This window comes from Cherax quadricarinatus, chromosome 81, assembly GCF_038502225.1.
Source record: "Cherax quadricarinatus isolate ZL_2023a chromosome 81, ASM3850222v1, whole genome shotgun sequence".
In the NCBI taxonomy this organism is placed as follows: domain Eukaryota; kingdom Metazoa; phylum Arthropoda; class Malacostraca; order Decapoda; family Parastacidae; genus Cherax; species Cherax quadricarinatus.
This window is the reverse complement of record NC_091372.1, coordinates 4,233,237-4,257,177: the sequence shown is the minus strand read 5'-3', so window position 1 is coordinate 4,257,177 and position 23,941 is coordinate 4,233,237. Positions and strand designations below refer to the sequence as shown.

The 23,941-nt window shown below is 39.2% G+C and overlaps 1 protein-coding gene across 15 annotated transcripts in view; it reads left to right on the top strand.

Annotated features, from left to right (window-relative positions):
• Positions 1 to 23,941, top strand: part of LOC128699776 (probable phosphorylase b kinase regulatory subunit alpha) — a 353,571-nt gene that overhangs the window by 11,398 nt on the left and 318,232 nt on the right. For 11 of the 15 annotated variants that reach the window (XM_070102266.1, XM_070102265.1, XM_070102278.1 and 8 more), the window contains exons 4-7: positions 1,323 to 1,405; positions 12,722 to 12,913; positions 16,171 to 16,359; positions 20,351 to 20,380. In XM_070102266.1, coding sequence (XP_069958367.1) covers positions 1,323 to 1,405; positions 12,722 to 12,913; positions 16,171 to 16,359; positions 20,351 to 20,380 — 494 coding nt within the window. The remainder of the gene's footprint in view (positions 1 to 1,322; positions 1,406 to 12,721; positions 12,914 to 16,170; positions 16,360 to 20,350; positions 20,381 to 23,941) is intronic. The other 4 variants (XM_070102279.1, XM_070102274.1, XM_070102271.1 and 1 more) reach the window with 1 other exon arrangement.

Here is a 23,941-nt window from a genome sequence, read left to right as displayed (position 1 = left end):
GATGAGGTTAATCATAGAATTGATGAGGGAAAAAAGGTGAGTGGTGCATTGAGGTATATGTGGAGTCAAAAAACGTTATCTATGGAGGCAAAGAAGGGAATGTATGAAAGTATAGTAGTACCAACACACTTATATGGGTGTGAAGCTTGGGTGGTAAATGCAGCAGCGAGGAGACGGTTGGAGGCAGTAGAGATGTCCTGTTTAAGGGCAATGTGTGGTGTAAATATTATGCAGAAAATTCGGAGTGTGGAAATTAGGAGAAGGTGTGGAGTTAATAAAAGTATTAGTCAGAGGGCAGAAGAGGGGTTGTTGAGGTGGTTTGGTCATTTAGAGAGAATGGATCAAAGTAGAATGACATGGAAAGCATATAAATCTATAGGGGAAGGAAGGCGGGGTAGGGGTCGTCCTCGAAAGGGTTGGAGAGAGGGGGTAAAGGAGGTTTTGTGGGCAAGGGGCTTGGACTTCCAGCAAGCGAGCGTGAGCGTATTAGATAGGAGTGAATGGAGACGAATGGTACTTGGGACCTGACGATCTGTTGGAGTGTGAGCAGGGTAATATTTAGTGAAGGGATTCAGGGAAACCGGTTATTTTCATATAGTCAGACTTGAGTCCTGGAAATGGGAAGTACAATGCCTGCACTTTAAAGGAGGGGTTTGGGATATTGGCAGTTTGGAGGGATATGTTGTGTATCTTTATATGTGTATGCTTCTAAACTGTTGTATTCTGAGCACCTCTGCAAAAACAGTGATAATGTGCGAGTGTGGTGAAAGTGTTGAATGATGATGAAAGTATTTTCTTTTTGGGGATTTTCTTTCTTTTTTTTTGGGTCACCCTGCCTCGGTGGGAGACGGCCGACTTGTTGAAAAAAAAAAAAAAAAAAAAAAAAATAATAATAATAATAATAAATATTTACTTAAATTGAGGTTTTGCTATATTTTTTAACAGATTAAGGGGGGAGGGAGAGAGGGGTGCCTGTTAATGCACATTGTTTGTTAATTAAAAGTTGAATGATAAAATTGTTTTTCCATGATTGTAATAATAGCAGATAGTTCTTGATTCAAGGGGCTCTAAAATCTTTGAAATCAGTTTACCCAACATGCCTTAATAGTGGAAATTCTAGGTTTAACAGCCTTTCTTGTTTCCTGACATTATCTGGCCACAAATTTTGTCCATTAAATCCAAAATCTGATAAACTGGAGTCCATTAAAACTAGGTTTTACAGTATGTATGTGCTGCAAGGTTGTGAGAGACTTTGATACATTTTATGAAAAATCTCTAGTATGTACAGTACAGGATTATTATTAAATAACTAAACTTTGCAGGATTACAGATAATATTCAACCTAGATGAAGTTTCCTTCATACAGAATTTAGTCTTCTACATTGAGTCAGCATATTGTATTCCAGTAAGTGTATTATTTTTTACCATTAATTAAAATTATTCATGCACAGTTTTCCTCATTCCTTTTTTAGAACTAAAAAATCCAGTTAGGTATTGAGCTTTTTTTTTTTTTTTGGCAAAGTTTGGTTTTATTATCAAGATTGATGGAGCATTTATTTGTGCCGATACTACAGTTTTTGAACTGTAGTATATCTGGCAAAACAGTGATGGAGTGAGTGATGAAAGTGTTTCTCTTTTTCGGGTCACCCTGCCTTGGTGGGAAACAGCCGATGTGTTAAAAAACAAAATCAACATTTAAGTTACTCAAATTTTTTGGTCCGTTCCTTCTTTCATTGCTGAGTTTCCTTAAACCCTCACATACCCTCCCTGAAAACTGCCTTAACCTACTTAAAACTTTAGCTTGTCTTTCTTAGGGGATGCTCATAGACAGATCATTTTGTCACCTACATTCAGTCCTAGTCTTAACAGTTCACAGGTAGGAATGCTAGAATTTGTGTTTAAGGGAGCTATCCTATTGGAAGGGGGCTAGGAGACCTGTTTTGAAGCAGCATTATTATTAATGTTTTTATTTGAGAGCTTTGTGGGGTTGAAGCACCCAAAGCCTCCCAAGATGGAAGGCTTTGGGGGCTTCAAAGCAGTCCAAAGCACACCAAGATGGGGTTTGGGGGCTACAGCCTAACAAAGCACCTAGATGGGCTTTAGGGGCTAATACCCCTAAACCCCATCTTTGTGCAGCCCCTGTCAGTTCAAATTCAAATTCTACACTAGTCATGTGATTTTTCTGATAATAGCCCTGAAGGTTCTCCTAGGTGTGTCTTAGCAACTTTCTTTGACTAATTTTCTTATAAAATTGAATATTAATACAATTAGATCCAAATTCATTGAAGTACAACTTTTATCTTTTCCTTGACTTATTTTACAAGACTTATCATTCACCAAGGCTTTTCTTATATTGTCAGCCCTGCACTAGGGGGATGCCTTGATGCTGATAAATGGCTCTTCCTTGTATCAAACCTAATAACCTCTCTCTCTCTCTCCCTAGGTGTTGTTAGCCCCTATGTCGCTTAACACATTGTGAATGATAATTGTGAAACATTGTGAAGTGAGTCTGTTACTGTGCAGTAGCTGTACTGCATTTTCTTAAATATAGCCTATTATAGCATTAATATTAAATTTATCAAAAAGGTATAAAAAAACTACAGAAGTTTAAGGCATCTACTGAGGCTATTGTCAGAAAAATTTTGTAGTTAGAAATATGAATTATGAATTTGAGGTATTGATGTTGTACTAAAAAAACTGCGATGCTTTACTCTGTTTTCTTACATTGTAAATTGTATTCTTTAAAGGTGTGACTGTAGTACAGGTCGGCCATCACTAATCCGGCATCATTGGGACCTGTAGTGTACAGGATTAGTGAGTTTGCTGGATTACAGAGTGGTTAGGTTAGAATACACTTAATTAACCTATCAATAGACTTTCTGCTACATCTTCCTCATTTTCATCACTGCTTTCTCCTCCACTGGCTTGCTGCTGTGGATTTACAACCATCTGCACAATTTCTGAGTCAGTATAATGATGAGATTTGAGTCATTATAATGATTTGAGTCAGTATAATGATGTAATTTGAAATTATGCTAGCCGAAATTAGTGCCAGATTACTGATGGAACCGGATAACTGATTGCTGGATTAGTGATGGCTGACCTGTGCTAGTAAACTTTATATAAAAATTTAATGTAAAAGAAAATACTCTTGGTATATGATATGCATTGAGCATATATATTATCCATAAATGCACTACTATAAAAGTTGAACCCTTTCAGGGCCCCAGGCCCTCTCCCAGACTTGTTTTCAGGGTCGCCCAAATTTTGAAAAAAAAAATTATTTTTTCTTATGAAAAGATAGAGAATCTTTTCCAGCGTGTCAGCGTGCCTCGTTGTGCTCCCGGTTTTCTCGTGTTTTCACGGTCGCTCTTACGTGCTAGAACTTTAATTTGTGTCATCAATCCTATACAATACATCCCTCTAGCGCCTGGAACCAATCTTGGGCGGAAAACATTATATACTGAGTCAAAAAAGGAGAATTAGTGTGCACTGCGTAGCAGAGTTTACTGCCAGAGGGGAATCATAGGCCTGTGTCCCGTGTGGAAAAAATAATAATAATTGAACTTTTCATGTCAGGGGAAAGAAAGTCTCCCTGATAACATTGAGTATACATAGTGTATAGTGTATACTACAGTGGCTCCCTAGTATATTGATGATAAAGGCTAAAGTGTCATTTGAAAACAGGTGAATTTGTAAATGAAGTGATAAGCCTATAGAGGAAGGTGCCAGAAGTCGCCAGAAACTTACCACAGGTCAGCTGTTTTTAATAATCTTCCTGGCCTGCTAGTGTACTCGCATATAATCTAGTGATACCAGTGAATAGCAGAATACAGTGTTGTAGTAGCAACTAACCAGTATTATAATGGTACTTAGTGGAGTGGAGTGACTTTCATTAGTTTCTTTTCTTGAAATACGAGACGTTACTGTGAATTTCATATAACCTGTAGTTACCAGCGGTCGCAATATACACAACGAGAAGCAATTATTACTACAGAAAAAGCGTCCTTCCTCCAAAATTTGCACCAGTCAACTATATTGATAATATAGCATTTATTGTGGTGGAGACGGAAAAAAAAAATAGAAAAGCCAGATACAGCGATTGATAAACAAGGAGGTGACCGTTCGTCATTGTAGGAGCTGCCAGATATCACCGGCTCTTCAACACGCAAGTTATACTTTTGTATCAGTCAAATCACATATTACTCGGGTAGATAATTTCCAGTAGATCCTTCATGTGTTAGCTCAAATCACCGACCAGTATGTTTTAAATAAGTGACCCACTGATCAGAGCAGATCGACTGGTCCGGACCCTTGACTGGTCCGAACCCTTGACTGGTCCGAACCCGGGACTGGTTTCAAACAGTTTCGTTGGACAATAAAGCAGACTGTAAACGGATGGGGTTGAGGGCGCCCTTATAAACACAAACATTAAAAATCAGGAACGTGACGGTAAGCTGTCCAATATACAAAAAGAGTTAGAAACAGAAATACAAATAGCTAGAGCTTCATTTAAGGTTATTAATATAATATTCAAGAGGTTGCTAGTAGAATTGCAGTAAATCAACCATTCAAATCATTATGAAGCTGTGTGTAGTCTGTGGTCAGTCAAACAAACGGGCTTCCACATGGATAAATTGTCATTTTTGTGGAAATTGGTGTCACGCCCCTTGTGCAGATATCCCAGAACTAGCTACAAGCAGTATTAAAACAGAGAAGTGTTTCTGGGTATGCCCAAATGAGGAAAATCTGTGGACTAAAATCACAAGGGTATTAAAAGAGGACAACATCAAAGCTGCTTTCATAGAAAACCTGGAAGCTTTCTACAACAGATGGGAACATAAAAAGTCTGGGCTGAATGGTACTGCCCTTGATACTGGCCATGTAGTCACAAACTGTAAGGCTGGAGGTGATGTCCTGGGAGACAGTAATAGTAAAGCTGGAGGTGCTGTCCTGGGAGACAGTAATGGTGAAGCTGGAGGTGCTGTCCTGGGAGACAGAAATGGTGAAGCTGGAGATACTGTCCTGGGAGACAGTAATGGTGAAGCTGGAGATTTTGTCCAGGTAGTCGGGAATTATACGCAGGAAGGAATACAGTGGACCCCCGCATAACGATGGCATCACATAGCGATTTTTCCGCATACCGATTACTTTTATCGCAAAATTTTTGCCGCGCATACCGATTAAAAACCCGCTTACCGATTTTCGTCCGAGACGCGTCCAATGTGCCCTCAGCCAGCCTCACATGTGCCGGCCGTCCCATTGTTTACCAGCCAGCCTCCGCGGTAACATCCAAGCATACACTCGGAATATTTCGTATTATTACAGTATTTTCGGTGCTGTTTCTGGAAAATAAGTGACCATGGGCCCCAAGAAAGCTTCTAGTGCCAACCCTACACCTCAAAGGGTAAGAATTACTATAGAAATGAAGAAAGAGATAATTGATAAGTATGAAAGTGGAGTGCGTATAGCCGACCTAGTCAAGCTGTACAAGAAACCCCAATCAACCATCGCTACTATTGTGGGCACCAGAAAGACAATCAAGGAAGCTGTTCTTGCCAAAGGTTCAACTGTGTTTTCGAAACAAAGATCGCAAGTGATGGAAGATGTTGAGAGACTCTTATTGGTGTGGATAAATGAAAAACAGCTAGCAGGAGATAGCATCTCTCAAGCGATCATATGTGAAAAGGCTAGGAAGTTGCATGAGGATTTAATTAAAAAAATGCCTGCAACTAGTGATGATGTGAGTGAATTTAAGGCCAGCAAAGGTTGGTTTGAGAGATTTAAGAAGCGTAGTGGCATCCATAGTGTGATAAGGCATGGTGAGGCTGCCAGTTCGGACCACAAAGCGGCTGAAAAATATGTGCAGGAATTCAAGGAGTACATAGAAACTGAAGGACTGAAACCTGAACAAGTGTTTAATTGTGATGAAACAGGCCTGTTCTGGAAGAAAATGCCAAGCAGGACCTACATTACTCAGGAGGAAAAGGCACTCCCAGGACATAAGCCTATGAAAGACAGGCTTACTTTGTTGATGTGTGCCAATGCTACTGGTGATTGCAAAGTGAAGCCTTTATTAGTGTATCACTCTGAAACTCCCAGAGCATTCAGGCAAAAGAATGTCCTCAAGGATAATTTGTGTGTGCTGTGGAGGGCAAACAGTAAGGCATGGGTCACTAGGGAATTTTTCTATAACTGGTTACACCATGCATTTGCCCCCAATGTGAAAAATTACCTAACTGAAAAGAAATTAGAACTTAAGTGCCTCCTGGTGTTAGACAATGCCCCTGGTCATCCTACAGACGTGGCAGAGCGACTTTATGGGGACATGAGCTTCATTAAGGTGAAGTTTTTGCCTCCTAATACCACTCCTCTCCTGCAGCCCATGGACCAGCAGGTTATGTCCAACTTCAAGAAACTGTACACAAAAGCTCTGTTTGAAAGGTGCTTTGTAATGACCTCAGAAACTCAACTGACTCTAAGAGAGTTTTGGAGAGATCACTTTAATATCCTCAATTGTGTAAACCTTATAGGTAAGGCTTGGGAGGAAGTGACTAAGAGGACCTTGAACTCTGCTTGGAAGAAACTGTGGCCAGAATGTGTAGACAAAAGGGATTTTGAAGGGTTTGAGGCTAACCCTGAGAATCCTGTGCCAGTTGAGGAATCCATTGTGGCATTGGGAAAGTCCTTGGGGTTGGAGGTTAGTGGGGAGGATGTGGAAGAGTTGGTGGAGGAGGACAATGAAGAACTAACCACTGATGAGCTGATAGATCAACTTCAAGAGCAAGAGGCCAGACCTGGGGAAACTGGTTCAGAGGAGGGGAGAGAGAAATTGAAGAAGTTGCCTACTACAAAGATAAAGGAAATCTGTGCTAAGTGGCTTGAAGTGCAAACCTTCATGGATGAAAATCACCCTCACACAGCTATTGCAAGCCGTGCTGGTGATTATTACACTGACAATGTTGTGAAACACTTTAGGCAAGTCATAAAGGAACGAGAGGTACAGGCCACTATGGACAGATATCTTGTGCGAAAGAAGTCCAGTGACTCTGAAGCTGGCCCTAGTGGCATTAAAAAAAGAAGGGAAGTAACCCCAGAAAAGGACTTACTACCTCAAGTCCTAATGGAAGGGGATTCCCCTTCTAAACAGTAAGAAGATAATGCTCTCCCCTCCTCCCATCCCATCAATCATCACCAGATCTTCAATAAAAGTAAGTGTCATTTAATTGTGCATGCCTTTTTCAGTTTGTGTGTATTAAAATTAACATTTCATGTGGTAAAAAAAAATTTTTTTCATACTTTTGGACGTCTTGCACGGATTAATTTTATTTCCATTATTTCTTATGGGGAAAATTCATTCGCATAACGATTATTTCGCATAACAATTATCCCTCTTGCACGGATTAAAATCGTTAACCGGGGGTCCACTGTACATATAAATGACCTCATAGGGGACAGGAGCCATAGTAGGGAAACAAGTGTAGTCAAAGATAAGATAAAACCAATATTGCAAACTAGAAATACCACAGGAAATAGCAAACAAGAGGACTCCAATAGCAATAGTGAGGATAAATTACCAAAAACAACTGGTGGGAGCTCCATTATTGGTGCTAGGGAGGATAGAAGTAAGACAGGGAAACATGCACCAACAGGGAATACAGTCACAGAAACCCAAGGCAAGCGGAAACCAAGCCTGTGCACATACTATGCACTTGGTATCTGCTGGCATGGGAAATCTGGAAAAACAGATGGGACGTGCAACTATGACCACCCTAGAAAATGCCATGCCCATATGACAACAGGAAAATGCAAACTCCCTTCCTGTAAGCTTTTTCACCCTGAAATGTGTACCTCTTCAGTACAGGAAAGACTGTGCTATAACTTAAATTGCCAGGCATACCATCTAAAGGGGACAAAAAGATACAAAACATCCAGGCCATGGGAAAACCTGGGTAGCCACAGCCACTCAAGAGGGAGAGGTTTTTTAGTGCCAGGAAGGAAAAAAAACTGGCAGGAAATGGCAGAAATCGTACACCAAATCCAGTCATTCCTGGAGTGGAACCACAGTCGATGGCCTCCACTCCAAACCAACAGATACAGATACTAATGCCGGAAAAAAAATCCCCCCCCAGTACCAACAATACCACCAGTCCGATAACATTCTTCTTTGCAAATATACAGGGTCTAAAGCCAGCAACAAACAACAAAATACCTTTCATCCGTGGACTGCTTGCAGAGGCAAAGGCAATGTTCGTGGCTTTCACTGAGACCCACATAAAGGATCACTTGGACAATGAAATATGGATCCCAGGTTACAACCTATACAGATGTGACAGAGTGAACAGGCAAAAGGGGGGGGTTGGCCTGTACATTGCAGAGTCACTTGTTTGCACAGAACTGCTTAATGCCTCAAATGACGTAGTGGAAGTTTTAGCAGTAAAGGTCGAGAACCAAAACCTAGTCATTGTGGTAGTCTACAAGCCTCCGGATGCAACATCCCAGCAATTCCAGGAACAGCTGTTAAAAATTGACCACTGTCTGGAAAATCTTCCAGCTCCTGCACCCAACATCTTGCTCCTGGGGGATTTCAACTTAAGGCACCTAAAATGGAGGAATATAGCAAATAATATTGTTGCAGTAATAACACCAGGAGGCAGCTCTGATGAAAACTCACACTCACACGAGCTTTTAAATCTCTGCACAAAATTCAATTTAAACCAGCAAATAATAGAGCCTACTAGACTGGAGAATACACTAGACCTCATATTCACTAACAATGATGATCTGATAAGAAATGTCACCATATCAAAAACAATATACTCAGATCACAACATAATTGAGGTTCAGACATGTATGCGAGGAGCCCCAGACCGACAAAATGAGACTAGTCACGAGGGAGCATTCACCAAATTCAACTTCAATAACAAAAACATAAAGTGGGACCAAGTAAACCAAGTCCTAACCGATATAAGCTGGGAAGATATACTAAGCAACACAGACCCAAACTTATGCCTAGAACAGATTAACTCGGTGGCACTCGATGTATGCACAAGGCTTATTCCTCTAAGAAAAAGGAGGAGTAGATGTAAAATAGAAAGAGACAGGCGCTCCCTTTACAGGCGACGGAAAAGAATAACAGAGCGGCTAAAAGAGGTCAATATATCTGAAATGCGCAGGGAGACACTGGTCAGAGAAATAGCAAGCATCGAACTTAAGCTAAAAGAATCCTTTAGGAGTCAGGAATCGCGGGAAGAACTAAAAGCTATAAATGAAATCGAAAGAAACCCAAAGTATTTCTTCTCCTATGCCAAATCAAAATCGAGAACAACGCCCAGTATTGGGCCCCTACTTAAACAAGATGGGTCCTACACAGATGACAGCAAGGAAATGAGTGAGCTACTCAAGTCCCAATATGACTCAGTTTTTAGCAAGCCGCTAACCAGACTGAGAGTCGAAGATCAAAATGAATTTTTTATGAGAGCCACAAAATTTGATTAACACAAGCCTATCCGATGTTATCCTGACGCCAAATGACTTCGAACAGGCGATAAATGACATGCCCATGCACTCTGCCCCAGGGCCAGACTCATGGAACTCTGTGTTCATCAAGAACTGCAAGAAGCCCCTATCACGAGCCTTTTCCATCCTATGGAGAGGGAGCATGGACACGGGGGTCGTCCCTCAGTTACTAAAAACAACAGACATAGCCCCACTCCACAAAGGGGGCAGTAAAGCAACAGCAAAGAACTACAGACCAATAGCACTAACATCCCATATCATAAAAATCTTTGAAAGGGTCCTAAGAAGCAAGATCACCACCCATCTAGAAACCCATCAGTTACACAACCCAGGGCAACATGGGTTTAGAACAGGTCGCTCCTGTCTGTCTCAACTACTGGATCACTACGACAAGGTCCTAAATGCACTAGAAGACAAAAAGAATGCAGATGTAATATATACAGACTTTGCAAAAGCCTTCGACAAGTGTGACCATGGCGTAATAGCGCACAAAATGCGCGCTAAAGGAATAACAGGAAAAGTCGGTCGATGGATCTATAATTTCCTCACTAACAGAACACAGAGAGTAGTCGTCAACAGAGTAAAGTCCGAGGCAGCTACGGTGAAAAGCTCTGTTCCACAAGGCACAGTACTAGCTCCCATCTTGTTCCTCATATCCGACATAGACAAGGATGTCAGCCACAGCACCGTGTCTTCCTTTGCAGATGACACCCGAATCTGCATGACAGTGTCTTCCATTGCAGACACTGCAAGGCTCCAGGCGGACATCAACCAAATCTTTCAGTGGGCTGCAGAAAACAATATGAAGTTCAACGATGAGAAATTTCAATTACTCAGATATGGTAAACATGAGGAAATTAAATCTTCATCAGAGTACAAAACAAATTCTGGCAACAAAATAGAGCGAAACCCCAACGTCAAAGACCTGGGAGTGATTATGTCGGAGGATCTCACCTTCAAGGACCATAACATTGTATCAATCGCATCTGCTAGAAAAATGACAGGATGGATAATGAGAACCTTCAAAACTAGGGAGGCCAAGCCCATGATGACACTCTTCAGGTCACTTGTTCTATCTAGGCTGGAATATTGCTGCACTCTAACAGCACCTTTCAAGGCAGGTGAAATTGCCGACCTAGAAAATGTACAGAGAACTTTCACGGCGCGCATAACGGAGATAAAACACCTCAATTACTGGGAGCGCTTGAGGTTTCTAAACCTGTATTCCCTGGAACGCAGGAGGGAGAGATACATGATTATATACACCTGGAAAATCCTAGAGGGACTAGTACCGAACTTGCACACGAAAATCACTCACTACGAAAGCAAAAGACTTGGCAGATGATGCACCATCCCCCCAATGAAAAGCAGGGGTGTCACTAGCACGTTAAGAGACCATACAATAAGTGTCAGGGGCCCGAGACTGTTCAACTGCCTCCCAGCACACATAAGGGGGATTACCAACAGACCCCTGGCAGTCTTCAAGCTGGCACTGGACAAGCACCTAAAGTCAGTTCCTGATCAGCCGGGCTGTGGCTCGTACGTTGGTTTGCGTGCAGCCAGCAGCAACAGCCTGGTTGATCAGGCGCTGATCCACCAGGAGGCCTGGTCACAGACCGGGCCGCGGGGGCGTTGACCCCCGAAACTCTCTCCAGGTAAACTCCAGGTAAACACCAAAAGTATGAAATTTGATGGAAAGCTTACAGAATTGTGCTCTCGCGAAGTTAGCAGTCTTGACGATGTTTACTCATTGGCGATTTTGCCCAGTTTGAGCCCTATTTTCGGCCAATTCCAGTGTACTAGTCAACAAAAATCATAACTATTTTGCTAGAACTCCATTTTTTCTATCGAATGAGTACAAGAAACCACCCATTTACCGATTTCAACTATCCAATACAGTGGTCAGAATTTAGCAGTTTGCCAATTTCACACAAATTTCAAAAGATGCCAATTTCCAAATAGGGTCCAGAATAAACAAGAAAGACATTCCTGGCACTAAAATAACATTTCCTCTGTTCATTAGTCACGTCCCCACGCCCCTCTTACATTCTTTTGCTTTCCACTTTGAATTTTTATTCTCAAAAAATAGAAGATTTACTGTTATGCAGACTACTGCATTAGTGTAGAAATGGTATAAATAATATCGGTGCAATTGTGAAAGAATATTAGACTCACCAGTTGACGTGTATTGGACACTTAGCATGATTTGTTTACTTTTGAACTTTGGTAAAAATCGAACATTTGTGCTACTTTGAGCTCAATTTCAAGGTACTTTTCTTTGTAAAACCAGTCAAAATCATCTCAATTTCTGTAATATGTCTTCCATTCTATAAAATGAGACCAGGAAAACTAGAATACAACAATAAATACCATTCGAAAATACAGTGCAAAGTCGCTGTTTTAATCCAAAAACATGGTCAAAGTTTTTTTTTTTTTCTCATTACGCACTGTGTGCTGCAGGATTTTTTTATACTGTGCACACTGACCACCTAGACCCATTCTTTCATATGCAGGCCTACCAGCTGTCTCTCACTAGATTTGAGGGCGCTAGAATTTAGGCGTACTAGTACGTCAAAAACCCTGGTGGGTAAGCCTTACTAGTACGTCCGAAACCCTGAAAGGGTTAAGCATGTGATGCCCATTTTCTTTAATGTTCTTGACTTCAATATGAAAATCAGTCGATGAATATTTTATTAAATATGCTCAATACATATAATACAGTGGACCCCCGCATAACGATCACCTCCGAATGCGACCAATTATGTAAGTGTATTTATGTAAGTGCGTTTGTACATGTATGTTTGGGGGTCTGAAATGGACTAATCTACTTCACAATATTCCTTATGGGAACAAATTCGGTCAGTACTGGCACCTGAACATACTTCTGGAGTGAAAAAATATCGTTAACCGGGGGTCCACTGTATATCAAGAGTATTTTCTTTTGCATAAATTTTCATATAAAGAAACTGGGCATCACATGCTTAAACTTTTATAGTGTTTATGGATAATATGTAACATTTAAATTGATAGGGGTACCAGTTTCTCAAGGATTAATCAGTTTGTGGTGATCCTTGAAAGTGCAAATTTTCAAGTGCAGAATTTTCAGGTGCAGAAGTTTACAGATTTGACTGTGTGTACTAGTTTGATTATGATTTTTGAAAGCGACTTAGTATTTTTTTAAGTGTTTTTGTATTACTTTCAGGATTATGGTATTTGGGAGCGAGGAGATAAGACCAACCATGGCCTTCCTGAGCTGAATGCTTCTAGCATTGGTCTTGCTAAAGCTGCACTCGAGGCCATGAATGAGCTTGATTTGTTTGGTGCACGAGGTGGTCCAGCAAGTGTCATTCATGTGTTAGCTGATGAGGCTCAGAAGTGCCAGGCTGTTCTGCAGGTGAATATTATAACTTGAACTAGTGTTTCCTGAATGGTACATCTTAAAAGATTAATGAAGGATAGGCCTTGAGTAGTATATATTTTGGAGTGATCTGAATATTATTTTTTTTTTCATCAAACTGGTCATATCCCACTGAGGCAGGGTGACCTAAAAAGAAAAACGAAAGTTACTCTCTTTAAATTTAGTAATGTATACAGGAGAAGGGGTTACTAGTCCCTTGTTCCCAGCATGTTAGTCGCCTCTTACGACACATGGCTTACGGAGGAAGAATTTTGTTCCACTTCCCCATGGAGTTGAATATTATATTTGTTATTTTTTACTGTGCATTTTATTGATTATAGTTCAGAATGTTTCTTGTTAGACAAATTTAAGAAGTTTTTCTTCTAAAATGCAAATAAAATTGCAGGATACATTAAGTAATTAAGTTTATTCAGGTATACACAAATACAGTTACATAGAATTATCATAATCCAAAAAAGTCAGACAGAGTGACTTATTTCCATTGGGGTCCTTACATTGTTGTTAGTCTGCATCTCTGGTGATATTTTGAAATTACTGAAAGAAAAATTGTGGATAGATGTGTTAAAATCATTACAATGTGGCTCTGTAAATGTATTACTATACATCATCTTAGCTTTTCATATCATATCCACAATCATTAAATATTATGACTTTTTTTTTATTACCATATCAGCCATCTCCCTCTAAAGCAGTGTGAGCCAAAAAAGAAAACATTCACCATCATTCATTTAATAGCTGTCTTCCCAGAGTGCATAGATATCACAGCTGAAAGGACCATTTGAACTGTAATATCCCTTCCACAGTGGGAAATACATTCATCATAGCTCATTCAGTTACTGCCTTGCTGGAAGTGTATTAAGAACACAAGAACTTAAGAAAGAAAGAACACTGCAACAGGCCTACTGACCCATGTGAAGCAGGTCCATGTCCTCCCCCCTCCTCCTGGATTAGCCCAATGACCCACCTAGTCAGGTCACTTCCACTTAAGGAAGGAGCAAGGCATCAGACCTAGTAGCACAAGCTAGTCAGGTCCAACTCACACCCACCCACACCCACTCATGTATTTATCTAACCTATTTTTAAAACTGCACAACATTTTAGCCTCTATAACTGTACTCGGGAGTTTGTTCCACTTATCCACAACTTTGTTACCAAACCAATGCTTTCCTATGTCCTTCCTGAATGTGAATTTTTCCAACTTGAAACCATTGCTGCGAGTCCTGTCTTGACTGGAAATTTTCAGCATGCTATTTACATCCCCTTTATTTATTCCTGTTTTCCATTTATACACCTCGATCATATCCCCCCTAATTGACATCACACTTTAAGCACTGTAAACGCCACCTCCAGGACTTGGGTCTGACTAAGCAATTTCCCAGTATCCATTTGTAACTGTTACCTAGTTCACATTTCAATAGCATGTTAGACCATAAAAAACCACTTGCCTCCACTCTTGTTCTAACACATACAAGCCTGTTGGATGTTCAAGCACTCAAAACCACCTTTACTCCTTCAATCCTTCCTGTATGACCCCTACCTCTCCTACCATCCATCCTAGATTTATATACCCTCTTAGTCATCCTTTTTCCTCTATCCTCTCTCAAGCCCTGAACCACCTCAACTGCCTCTCCTCGGCCCTCTGAATTATACTTTTGGTAACCCCACCACTATCTTCTAATCTCCATGCTCAGATCTTTGCATAATATTCATACCATACATTGCTCTCAAACATGACATCTCCACTGCCTCTAGCCTCCTTACTGCAATGTTTAACCCGTTCGGTGTCGATCCCGTAATATTAAGGCTTTGAAGCCAGTCTCGGTCCCGTAATACTATGCCAAAATTCTAGTGGCTTCAAATCTTGTAGGAGAATGCTGGTAGGCTTACATATAAGAGAATGGGTCTGCATAGTCAGTGTGCACAGTATAAAAAATCCTGCAGCAGGCAGTGCATAATGAGAAAGAAAAACTACGAACATGTTTTAGGTTTAAAACAGCGCATTTGCAGTGTATTTTTGTATGGTATTTATGGTTGTATTCTCATTTTCTTGGTCTCATTTGATAGAATGGTAGATATATTACAGAAATCGAGGTGATTTTGAATGGTTTATTGACTAAAAGTAGTTTGAAATTGAGCTCAAAGTAGCGGAAATGTTAATTTTTTGATGTTTAAGAGTAAACAAATCAGTCACATGTCCAGTACACATCAACTGGTGAGTCTTATATGCATTCACAAATGTGCTGGTATTATTTATATAATTATTACGATTATGCAGCAGTCTGAATAACAGTAAATTATCTATTTTTTTGCGTGAATAAAAATTCAAAATGAACAGCAAGCGTTACATAAGAGGAGCCTGGAGACATGACTAATGAACAGAGAAAATGTTATTTTAGTGCCAGGAATGTCTGCATTGTTCATTCTGGCCCTTGTTTTGAAATTGGTCATGAATTTTGTGTGAAATTTGTGAAATTAGTAATATCTGATCGCTTTTTTGTGTAGTCGAAATAGGTAAATGAGCGGTTTCTTGTACTCAGTTGATAGAATAAAAGGAGTTCCAGCGAAATAGCTATAAGTTTGGTTGAGTGGAACAAAGGAATTAGCCCAAAATAGGGCTCTAAGTGGGCAAAATCGCCGATGCGTAGATATCGCCGACACTACTAACTTCAAGAGAGCATAATTCCATAAGTTTTTCATCAAATTTTGAGCTTTTGGCTTCATTGCCTTCAGAAAATGATTCTCTATCATTTCATAAGAAAAAATATATATTTTTTTTTTAAATTCTTTGACACTGTGAGCAAGTGTGCGAGCAAGGGTCTCGACACTCAAAGGGCTAAAGCCCATGCCACACTCATATAAAAGTGTTAGTACCACTTATACTCTTGCTACATTCTTCACTTTGCCTCCAAAGATAAATGTCTTTCTTTTAGCTGATGCCTCGACACATCACCCACCCTTTTTTCTTGTTTATTCTATGGTTTGTCTTGTCTTTCATAGACCCAACCTTCTCCTGACATATTTATTCTCAAAAATATTCACTTTCTCTATGCTTCTTCTTTTCAGTCATTCATTACCTAGTTTTTTTTTTTTACAGACAATAACCAGTATTATTTTTATCAAGATTTAATTTTATGTATATAAATGGAGTGTATTACATATGTAGAATACATATGTTAAAGATAGGACTGCTATATATCACAATATACTATATGTGCTTCATTTCAAACTTTCAGTCAATGCTTCCACGTGAGAGCAACAGTAAAGAGGTGGACAGCAGTCTTCTTGCTGTTGTCAGCTTCCCAGCATTTGCTGTGGATGATCCTCTACTAATTAAAACGACTAAGATGACTATACAGAATAAGTTACAAGGACGTTATGGGTGTAAGAGATTCTTGAGGGATGGTTATAAGACAGCTAAAGAGGTAAGTTTGGTTATGTGTATATTGTTAGAAGGCAATTAAACATGTGTGTCAGTCTCTGTTTTTGTATTCAGCTTTTTCAGTACAGTATCAGTTCATTTGGGTATGACATGTGTTCAGTAAAAATGGTCTGATAATTATATAGTATCAGGTTTAAAAACAAGCATTAATCCATTAAAAAATTAAAACATTAAAAAATATCCAATATAAATCTCTTCATTTGTTAAGTACTTTACTATACACATTCCTCCAAAATATGTGGGGGTTTAACATTCTTTGAGGTCCCACAAAACTAGAAACTGCAAATAATACAAAATTAAGCCTAAAGCAAATTTTGTTTACTAATTTGTTTTTGTGTTTGAGACATGATATTTAACTGGTAAATATTGACATTCATAAGAAATAATGATGAAAATAGAGGAAGATTTGGGCATGGAAAAGACATTGAGCCAGAAAATACATTGGGTAATTTAATTTGTGTGTTTTTTGCCCTGCAGTAAGAAATGTTGGATAAATGAAACCTGTAAGGAAACCTGTCAGTTAGAAGAGACGACTGTATTCTTACAATAACTTTTTTGAGTAAATTATGTGTGACCTATTATTAGTATATTCTTTTAGATTGTTTAAAATAATTGCTCTTACCATCTTCATTCTTAGTAAATTTAATGTTTTTTAATGCTGTGCACTTTACAGGATTTATGAAAAGTAATAAATTATTAAATAATTCATACAAGTATTCTAGATATTTGTTGTGGTGTAGACTGAAGAAGCCGTTGTGCCCTGTGTAGAAGACACCTCTTGCCGGTTGGTAGTTTTAGCACTATATGTGAAGTCAGTAAATGAATAGATGTGTACTTGAGTTGCTACCTGTAACATTTGCTTCTCTGAGAAACTAGAAAATGTAACTGGTAACTAACTTATAGGAGGCATTTTGCATATTGTTTGTGGTGATGGTAGTGGTGGTATTTTGCTTGTTAAGAGAAGTACGACAGTTTCTTGTTACGTGGATAGTAGTGTAATGATATGTTACTTTGGTTATTTAGCTGAGGTTATTTTGCTGGCCTACTGATTTGTCCTATAAAAAAAAAATTAAATATCACATCGTGGGTATTAAGTTTAGGTTTCTCAGTGATGCTGAAATTACTATACAACACTTCGTCAAGTCTTAATAAAATGATTATGTAACTGAGTTTGATTGTGCCAATGGTGTACTAAAGATTCTGGTTCAAAAAGAACCTTTCAGTGGAATATTGTGTTAGTGTTTTTTCTCTTCAGGTCTAATCAGCCTAGTGGTAAATGGCTGATGTCTTTAAAAGTGTTCTGGTAGATTGTAGATGAAGTAAACATAGAGATGACAGTCTCAGGATGCGAGTGGTTCAGCTGCGGCTAACAGCAAATATCTTGACACTGCTGTGTGTCAGTGATGGTGATAAGACATTGAGGTTATTGTGTGATGTACAGTATTTTACACCAATAATTACAGAACTCAGTACCATTGTTTAGAAAAATTAAACTAAATCAAATTAAACACTGTTGATATCCCTTACCAAAATATAGGAAAGAAAGTGTATACACATTGCACTCGTAAGATGAAAGCAAGATGACAAAAAAAAATAGCTAAGTGTTATAATATTGTAAGTGAAAAACAGAAGCCCTTAAAATCACAATTTTATATTGCTGTTCATTAACCATTTATACAGGGTTTGGCCTTGGAAAGACTTTGGTGACAACAGCAGCAAAATGCAGTGGTTGACGTGTTTTGTGGCACTGGTTAGATGATTGTCATGCTTGTATAGCACTATACAGTAGAGAAACAAAAGAGGCAGGGTGCTTTCCCATGTGGATCACTGGTGTTTATTGGGAATGTATGTGAGACAGTGATATTAATAACTTACCAGCACTGTATTGGCATCTTGTTGTTTCGTGAGATTGAATAAAATTAAGGGTGTAGCCCCTTACCCCTTAGCTCTGTTAAGTGCTGTGTAGATGATGTCTAGTATTTTAACTATGGCCTCCTTAGTGTTCTGGAGACTGAAGCTAAATTGGAATGGATGTAGAATACAATATACATTTTTGTATTTAGTTAGGCATATTCTGTAGCAAACCATAAATTACTTTTCACAGATATTTGCCATAATATTAATAGGCTTGATTTAGGTCTGGAATCTCCTATTTGTGATTATTGTATGTTTTTGTAGCTATAGGAGCAGACCCTGATGAGGGGCTCTTGATCCAACAAATTGGAAATACCCTTTTCTTTCTTTGATCGAGCACGAGTGCCTCCCATTCCTCCAGGTGCTGTATGTCCCTTAGGGTTCATAAAGACAGAGCCACCAATTTTCAACTTTTGTATCGTTACTTCTGTTCAAAAGTCTATAGCTCCTGGGCTAAGTTTGTGGTGTCCTATCTTCATTATTTAGTATACTGTAATTTTTTTTGTTTAGGTATCCAGTGATTGTACTCAGTACCTCCATGTAAACACACATCGATTTACAGCTCTGGAATTTCCATGATTATTTTCAGGTTATCTGGATAGGTATGGAATTTAAGCAATTTATTGCAGTATTATTCAGCCTGTCTGGTGATAGTACAGTATATGTGCATTTTTCATGTGTAAGTTGATGAATAAAACATGTGTAAAATCTGGGTGTCAAGACTTAGGTGGTGAACACCTTAATCTAGGCTGAGGAAATCATTACTGTGTATTCCTTTTATAGTTCAACACCTTCAAAGAACCTATGTATTGAATTAACAGAGCCACTAGTTGGCAAAATGTCTGAAGACTGAAGATATCCAGGTTTTGCACTCGTTTGATACAGCAACTTGTCGGTGTTGTACACCATTAATGTTACTATCATTCAGTTGGTATTTTATTTTGATTATTTACTTTATTTCTTAGAGAGCAGATGGTAGAGGCTGCAGAAAGTGTAGTAATGGTTTCTGAGATTGGTAAAGTATGTCAGTGTTTGTTTCTATATTTCTTAATTGGTTAGTTCCTCTTTAAAAATGTTTTAAGTCCTGTAATGTTAGTAGCTTTGGACAGTGGTGTTATATCTTTGGAGATGTTTGTTAATTTTTTATCGGGGTTGAGAATTTGAAAGAATTTTCCAAGTGTCTTCATGTGGGTTTTAGGTTTCTAAATTTTTTGATGATACTATTAGTTCTATTTTTCTTTTCTTATTATGGTCATGGTTGTACAGTATCTTTTGTTAATTCTTCAAGGGCTCTTAATCTAACTTCCCTTGATGCTGAGGAAGTGCTCTTGATTTGAGGAACCAGAGCTACCTTTCCTTGGAACAAACCTGATTTCCTTCCATTCTTCAGGTGTTGCACAACCCTTATGGGTTTAGTGCTTCCCTGTGAATATAAGCATAATAATAATCTTAGTCTAAACTTCATATTCATACCTTTGGTCTCTTGATCAAAGTATGTCTCTGGTAAATTATCATTATTTTAGAGTCTGTGTTTGTTGCTAAGATTAGCCAACTTACTTGAAAAAGTTGCTAATGCTTACATTAATGTTTTCAGAGTCTGTTAATGCTTCCGTTTCATTGAAAAAATTCATACTGAAGTTTCATTATGTAGTCTTCAGTTTTATTTCTTAATTTCTTGGGGTTCTTTGGATATATTATGAGGAGGGTGAACGAGTAGTTAGTTCTGTTATAAATTCTTCATGATTTTTGTGGGGCTGTTATATTTTCTAATATAGGCTTTGTAATTTAGGGTATATTGGAAGACAAATATAGAATTCGGGTAGCAGGAAATTTGAGTGTTATCTTGTTTACAGATCAACGTTGAAGTCTCTGCCAGTCACTATATGGCATTTTTAAAAATTATACTTCATACTGTGTAGACTACTGCTCCTACTGTTAACTTAGTTTTAGTGTCGGTAATAAATTGGGGAAATTTTATGTCTCCTGTATTCATTTCCTATGTTCAATTTTTACAGTCTTATTTGTATAGTAGATTGCAGTACCTTTCCCTTTTTTATTAGGTCTCTAGTGTTGGATGGCCGTGTACCAAGGTATGTTGAAAAATATTGGTAAGTTCAATTTTTAGCCAAGTCTCAGTTAAGGTTACCAATAAGAATTTAGTATTTAGGATATTGAAAGCTTCATTGTGTATGATTAGGGATCTTGTCTTGTACCTGAACAGAGTGATATCTTTGTTAATTCTGAAGGTATTTTTGGCAGTGTTAACAGTACAGGTACCTTGTAAAAGTACCTTGCTAAGAGCATATCAAAAATTCAAGCAAGCATAATAAATGCTTATTTTGCCAGTTACTACCAAAATTTCCAAACCTTATCTCCCACAGCCACTGCAGAAATTATGTTCATTATCAGCTGACCAAAATAAGAATACACTAAATGATGTACCTTCTAATTCTGATATGCAGTACCTGTGCCATAATAATGTATAAGTACTGTTGCTGGCCATAGGAATATTCTTCAACAAATGGGTTGAAAGACAAGCCATTCACAATCTAGAGATACACAGCTCACAAAGCTGGTGATCCTTCAGTTATTACTGTAATAGTTATAATCTTAATCAGTGTGTTTATAATGTATGCTTACACAAGGAAATACAGTATTGGCAGTACTGTAAAGCACTTGAAATCCTTGAAAATTTGGTTTCAGACCTCAGAAGAGTACAAATAAGACCAAAACTAAAATGCTAGACATCTGCACTGCACTGGACAATAAATATCTAGTGGGAATACTTTGATACTGTCATCTGTAGAAACCTCAGCTTGTGAGTGTGTGGCATGCATGTTTGTGAGTGTATACCCAGAAATTGACAAGAGTATAGCCTGACACTTTTGGCTCAACCCTTAGTAACGTATAAAACTTCATTCTCTAGAAACTTCCTTAAACTCTGTCTTCTCTAAGGAAATCCCTTGATGCTGTTGTGGACTTAGACCTTACTTCCCTAGAATTGAATCTGATTGCCTCCCTTTTTCCCAGGTGCTGTATGGGTTTAATACTCCCCTCCATTAAATGTAATAATTAAACTTTCACTTGCTGTAAAGTAGACTAAACTCACTACAAAAGGCACATTAGTTTTAGGAAAGAAATCATCCTAATGTGTAGATGTTAGAATAACACAAATAGTAAACACAAAGGTAAATTCCTGGGCCTAAATACAGTAGAGAAACAGTCAAACTTAAGCATCCATATGCTGTACTTAAGAAAATGTAATAAAAGACCAGTAGACATTCTTTCTAAGGGTGTAATACAATGTACTCAACTCTAAGCAATGCAGTACTAACTAATCTAGCCACCTCTCTCTCATACAGGATCTATGATTGGGGATCAGCAGCTGGAAACCATTTCAAGAACGTTATTACCATAAGAATCCATGATTAGAATGTTATACACCATCCTTATTCGTATTCTGAAACTGTTTATTCTAGTGTCGCCAATATGCAGTATGCTGTATATCAGTTTAATTTTTTAAGTGTGTAAGCATTTCACATTCTCTTTGGTGATTTATATTTAAAGAGCCATTAACTGTAAATCTAACCATCACCTAAGACTACAATTGATCCCATTGATATAACACTAGCAAATATCTTATGGAATTTTTCTGGGGTGGGATAGGAGTAAATGAGAGTGGGGGATGGGGGTATTATTATTATTACTTTTCCAGTGAACCGGCCGTATCCCACCGAGGCAGGATGACCTAAAAAAAAATGAAAGCTTTTCTTTTGAAATTTAGTAATTTATACAGAAAGGATTAATAACACCTTGATCCCAGCATTTTAGTCGCCTCTTATGACACATGTGGCTTATGGAGCAAGAATTCTTTTCTATTTTCAAATGGAGATAAGAGGAAATAAAGAAGAACAAGAACTATTAAGAAATAGAAGAAAATACAGGTGTGTGTGTGTGTGTGTGTGTGTGTGTGTGTGTGTGTGTGTGTGTGTGTGTGTGTGTACTCGCCTATTTGTACTCACCTATTTGTGGTTGCAGGGGTCGAGTCATAGCTCCTGGCCCCACCTCTTCGCTGATTGCTACTAGGTCCTCTCTCTCCCTGCCCCATGAGCTTTATCATACCTCGCCTTAAAACTATGTATGGTTCCCGCCTCCACTATGTCACTTTCTAGGCTATTCCACGGCCTGACTACTCTATGACTGAAGAAATACTTCCTAACATCCCTTTGATTCATCTGAGTCTTCAACTTCCAATTGTGACCACTTGTGTCTGTGTCCCTTCTCTGGAACGTCCCATTTTTGTCCACCTTGTCTATTCCGTGCAGTATTTTATATGTCGTTATTATGTCTCCCCTGACCCTCCTGTCCTCCAGTGTCGTCAGGCCGATTTCCCTCAACCTTTCTTCGCAGGACAATCCCCGTAGCTCTGGGACTAGTCTTGTTGCAAACCTTTGCACTTTCTCTAATTTCTTGATGTGCTTGACTAGGTGTGGATTCCAAACTGGTGCTGCATACTCCAGTATGGGCCTGACGGGCTGGAGTTTTGAGACTCTATGACCGCGGGTTCAATCCCGGCCGGGGGTATGGTTTGGTATACAGAGTCTTGAACGAATCCTTACTGAGGTATCGGAACGCTATCCGTAGGTTTGCCAGGCGCCCGTATGCTGCAGCAGTTATCTGATTGATGTGCGCCTCAGGAGATATGCTCGCTGTTATACTCACCTTCAGATCTTTTTCCTTGAGTGAGGTTTGCAGTCTTTGGCCATCTAAACTATATTGTGTCTGCGGTCTTCTTTGCCCTTCCCTAATCTTCATGACTTTGCACTTGGCAGGGTTAAACTCAAGGAGCCAGTTGCTGGACCAGGCTTGTAGCCTGTCCAGGTCACTTTGTAGTCCTGCCTGATCCTCATCCAATTTGATTCTTCTCATTAACTTCACATCATCTGCAAACAAGGACACTTCTGAGCCTATCCCTTCCGTTATGTCGTTCACATATACCAAGAACAGCACAGGTCCTAGGACTGACCCCTGTGGAACCCCGCTTGTCACAGGCGCCCACTCTGACACCTCGTCACATTCCATGACTCGTTGTTGCCTCCCTGTCAGGTATTCTCTGATCCATTGCAGTGCCTTTCCTGTTATGTGTGCCTGATCCTCTAACTTTTGCAGTAACCTCTTGTGAGGAACTGTGTCGAAGGCCTTCTTGCAGTCCAAAAAAGTGCAGTCGATCCACCCCTCTCTTTCTTGTCTTACTTCTGTCACCTTGTCATAAAACTCTAGTAGGTTTGTGACACAGGATTTTCCTTCCCTGAAACCGTGCTGGTTGTCAGTTATAAACTTGTTTCTTTCCAGATGCTCCACCACTCTCCTGATGATGATGATCTCCATGACCTTCCATACTATACACGTTAGTGATACAGGTCTGTAGTTTAGTGCCTCATGTCAGTCTCCCTTTTTAAAAATTGGGACTACATTTGCCCTCTTCCATACCTCTGGGAGTTGCCCAGTTTCAAATGATGTGTTGAAGATCTTTGTTAATGGCACACACAATATCTCTGCTCCCTCTTTAAGGACCCACGGAGAGATGTTGTCTGGTCCCACCGCCTTTGAGGTGTCAAGTTCGCATAGCAGCTTCTTCACCTCCTCCTTAG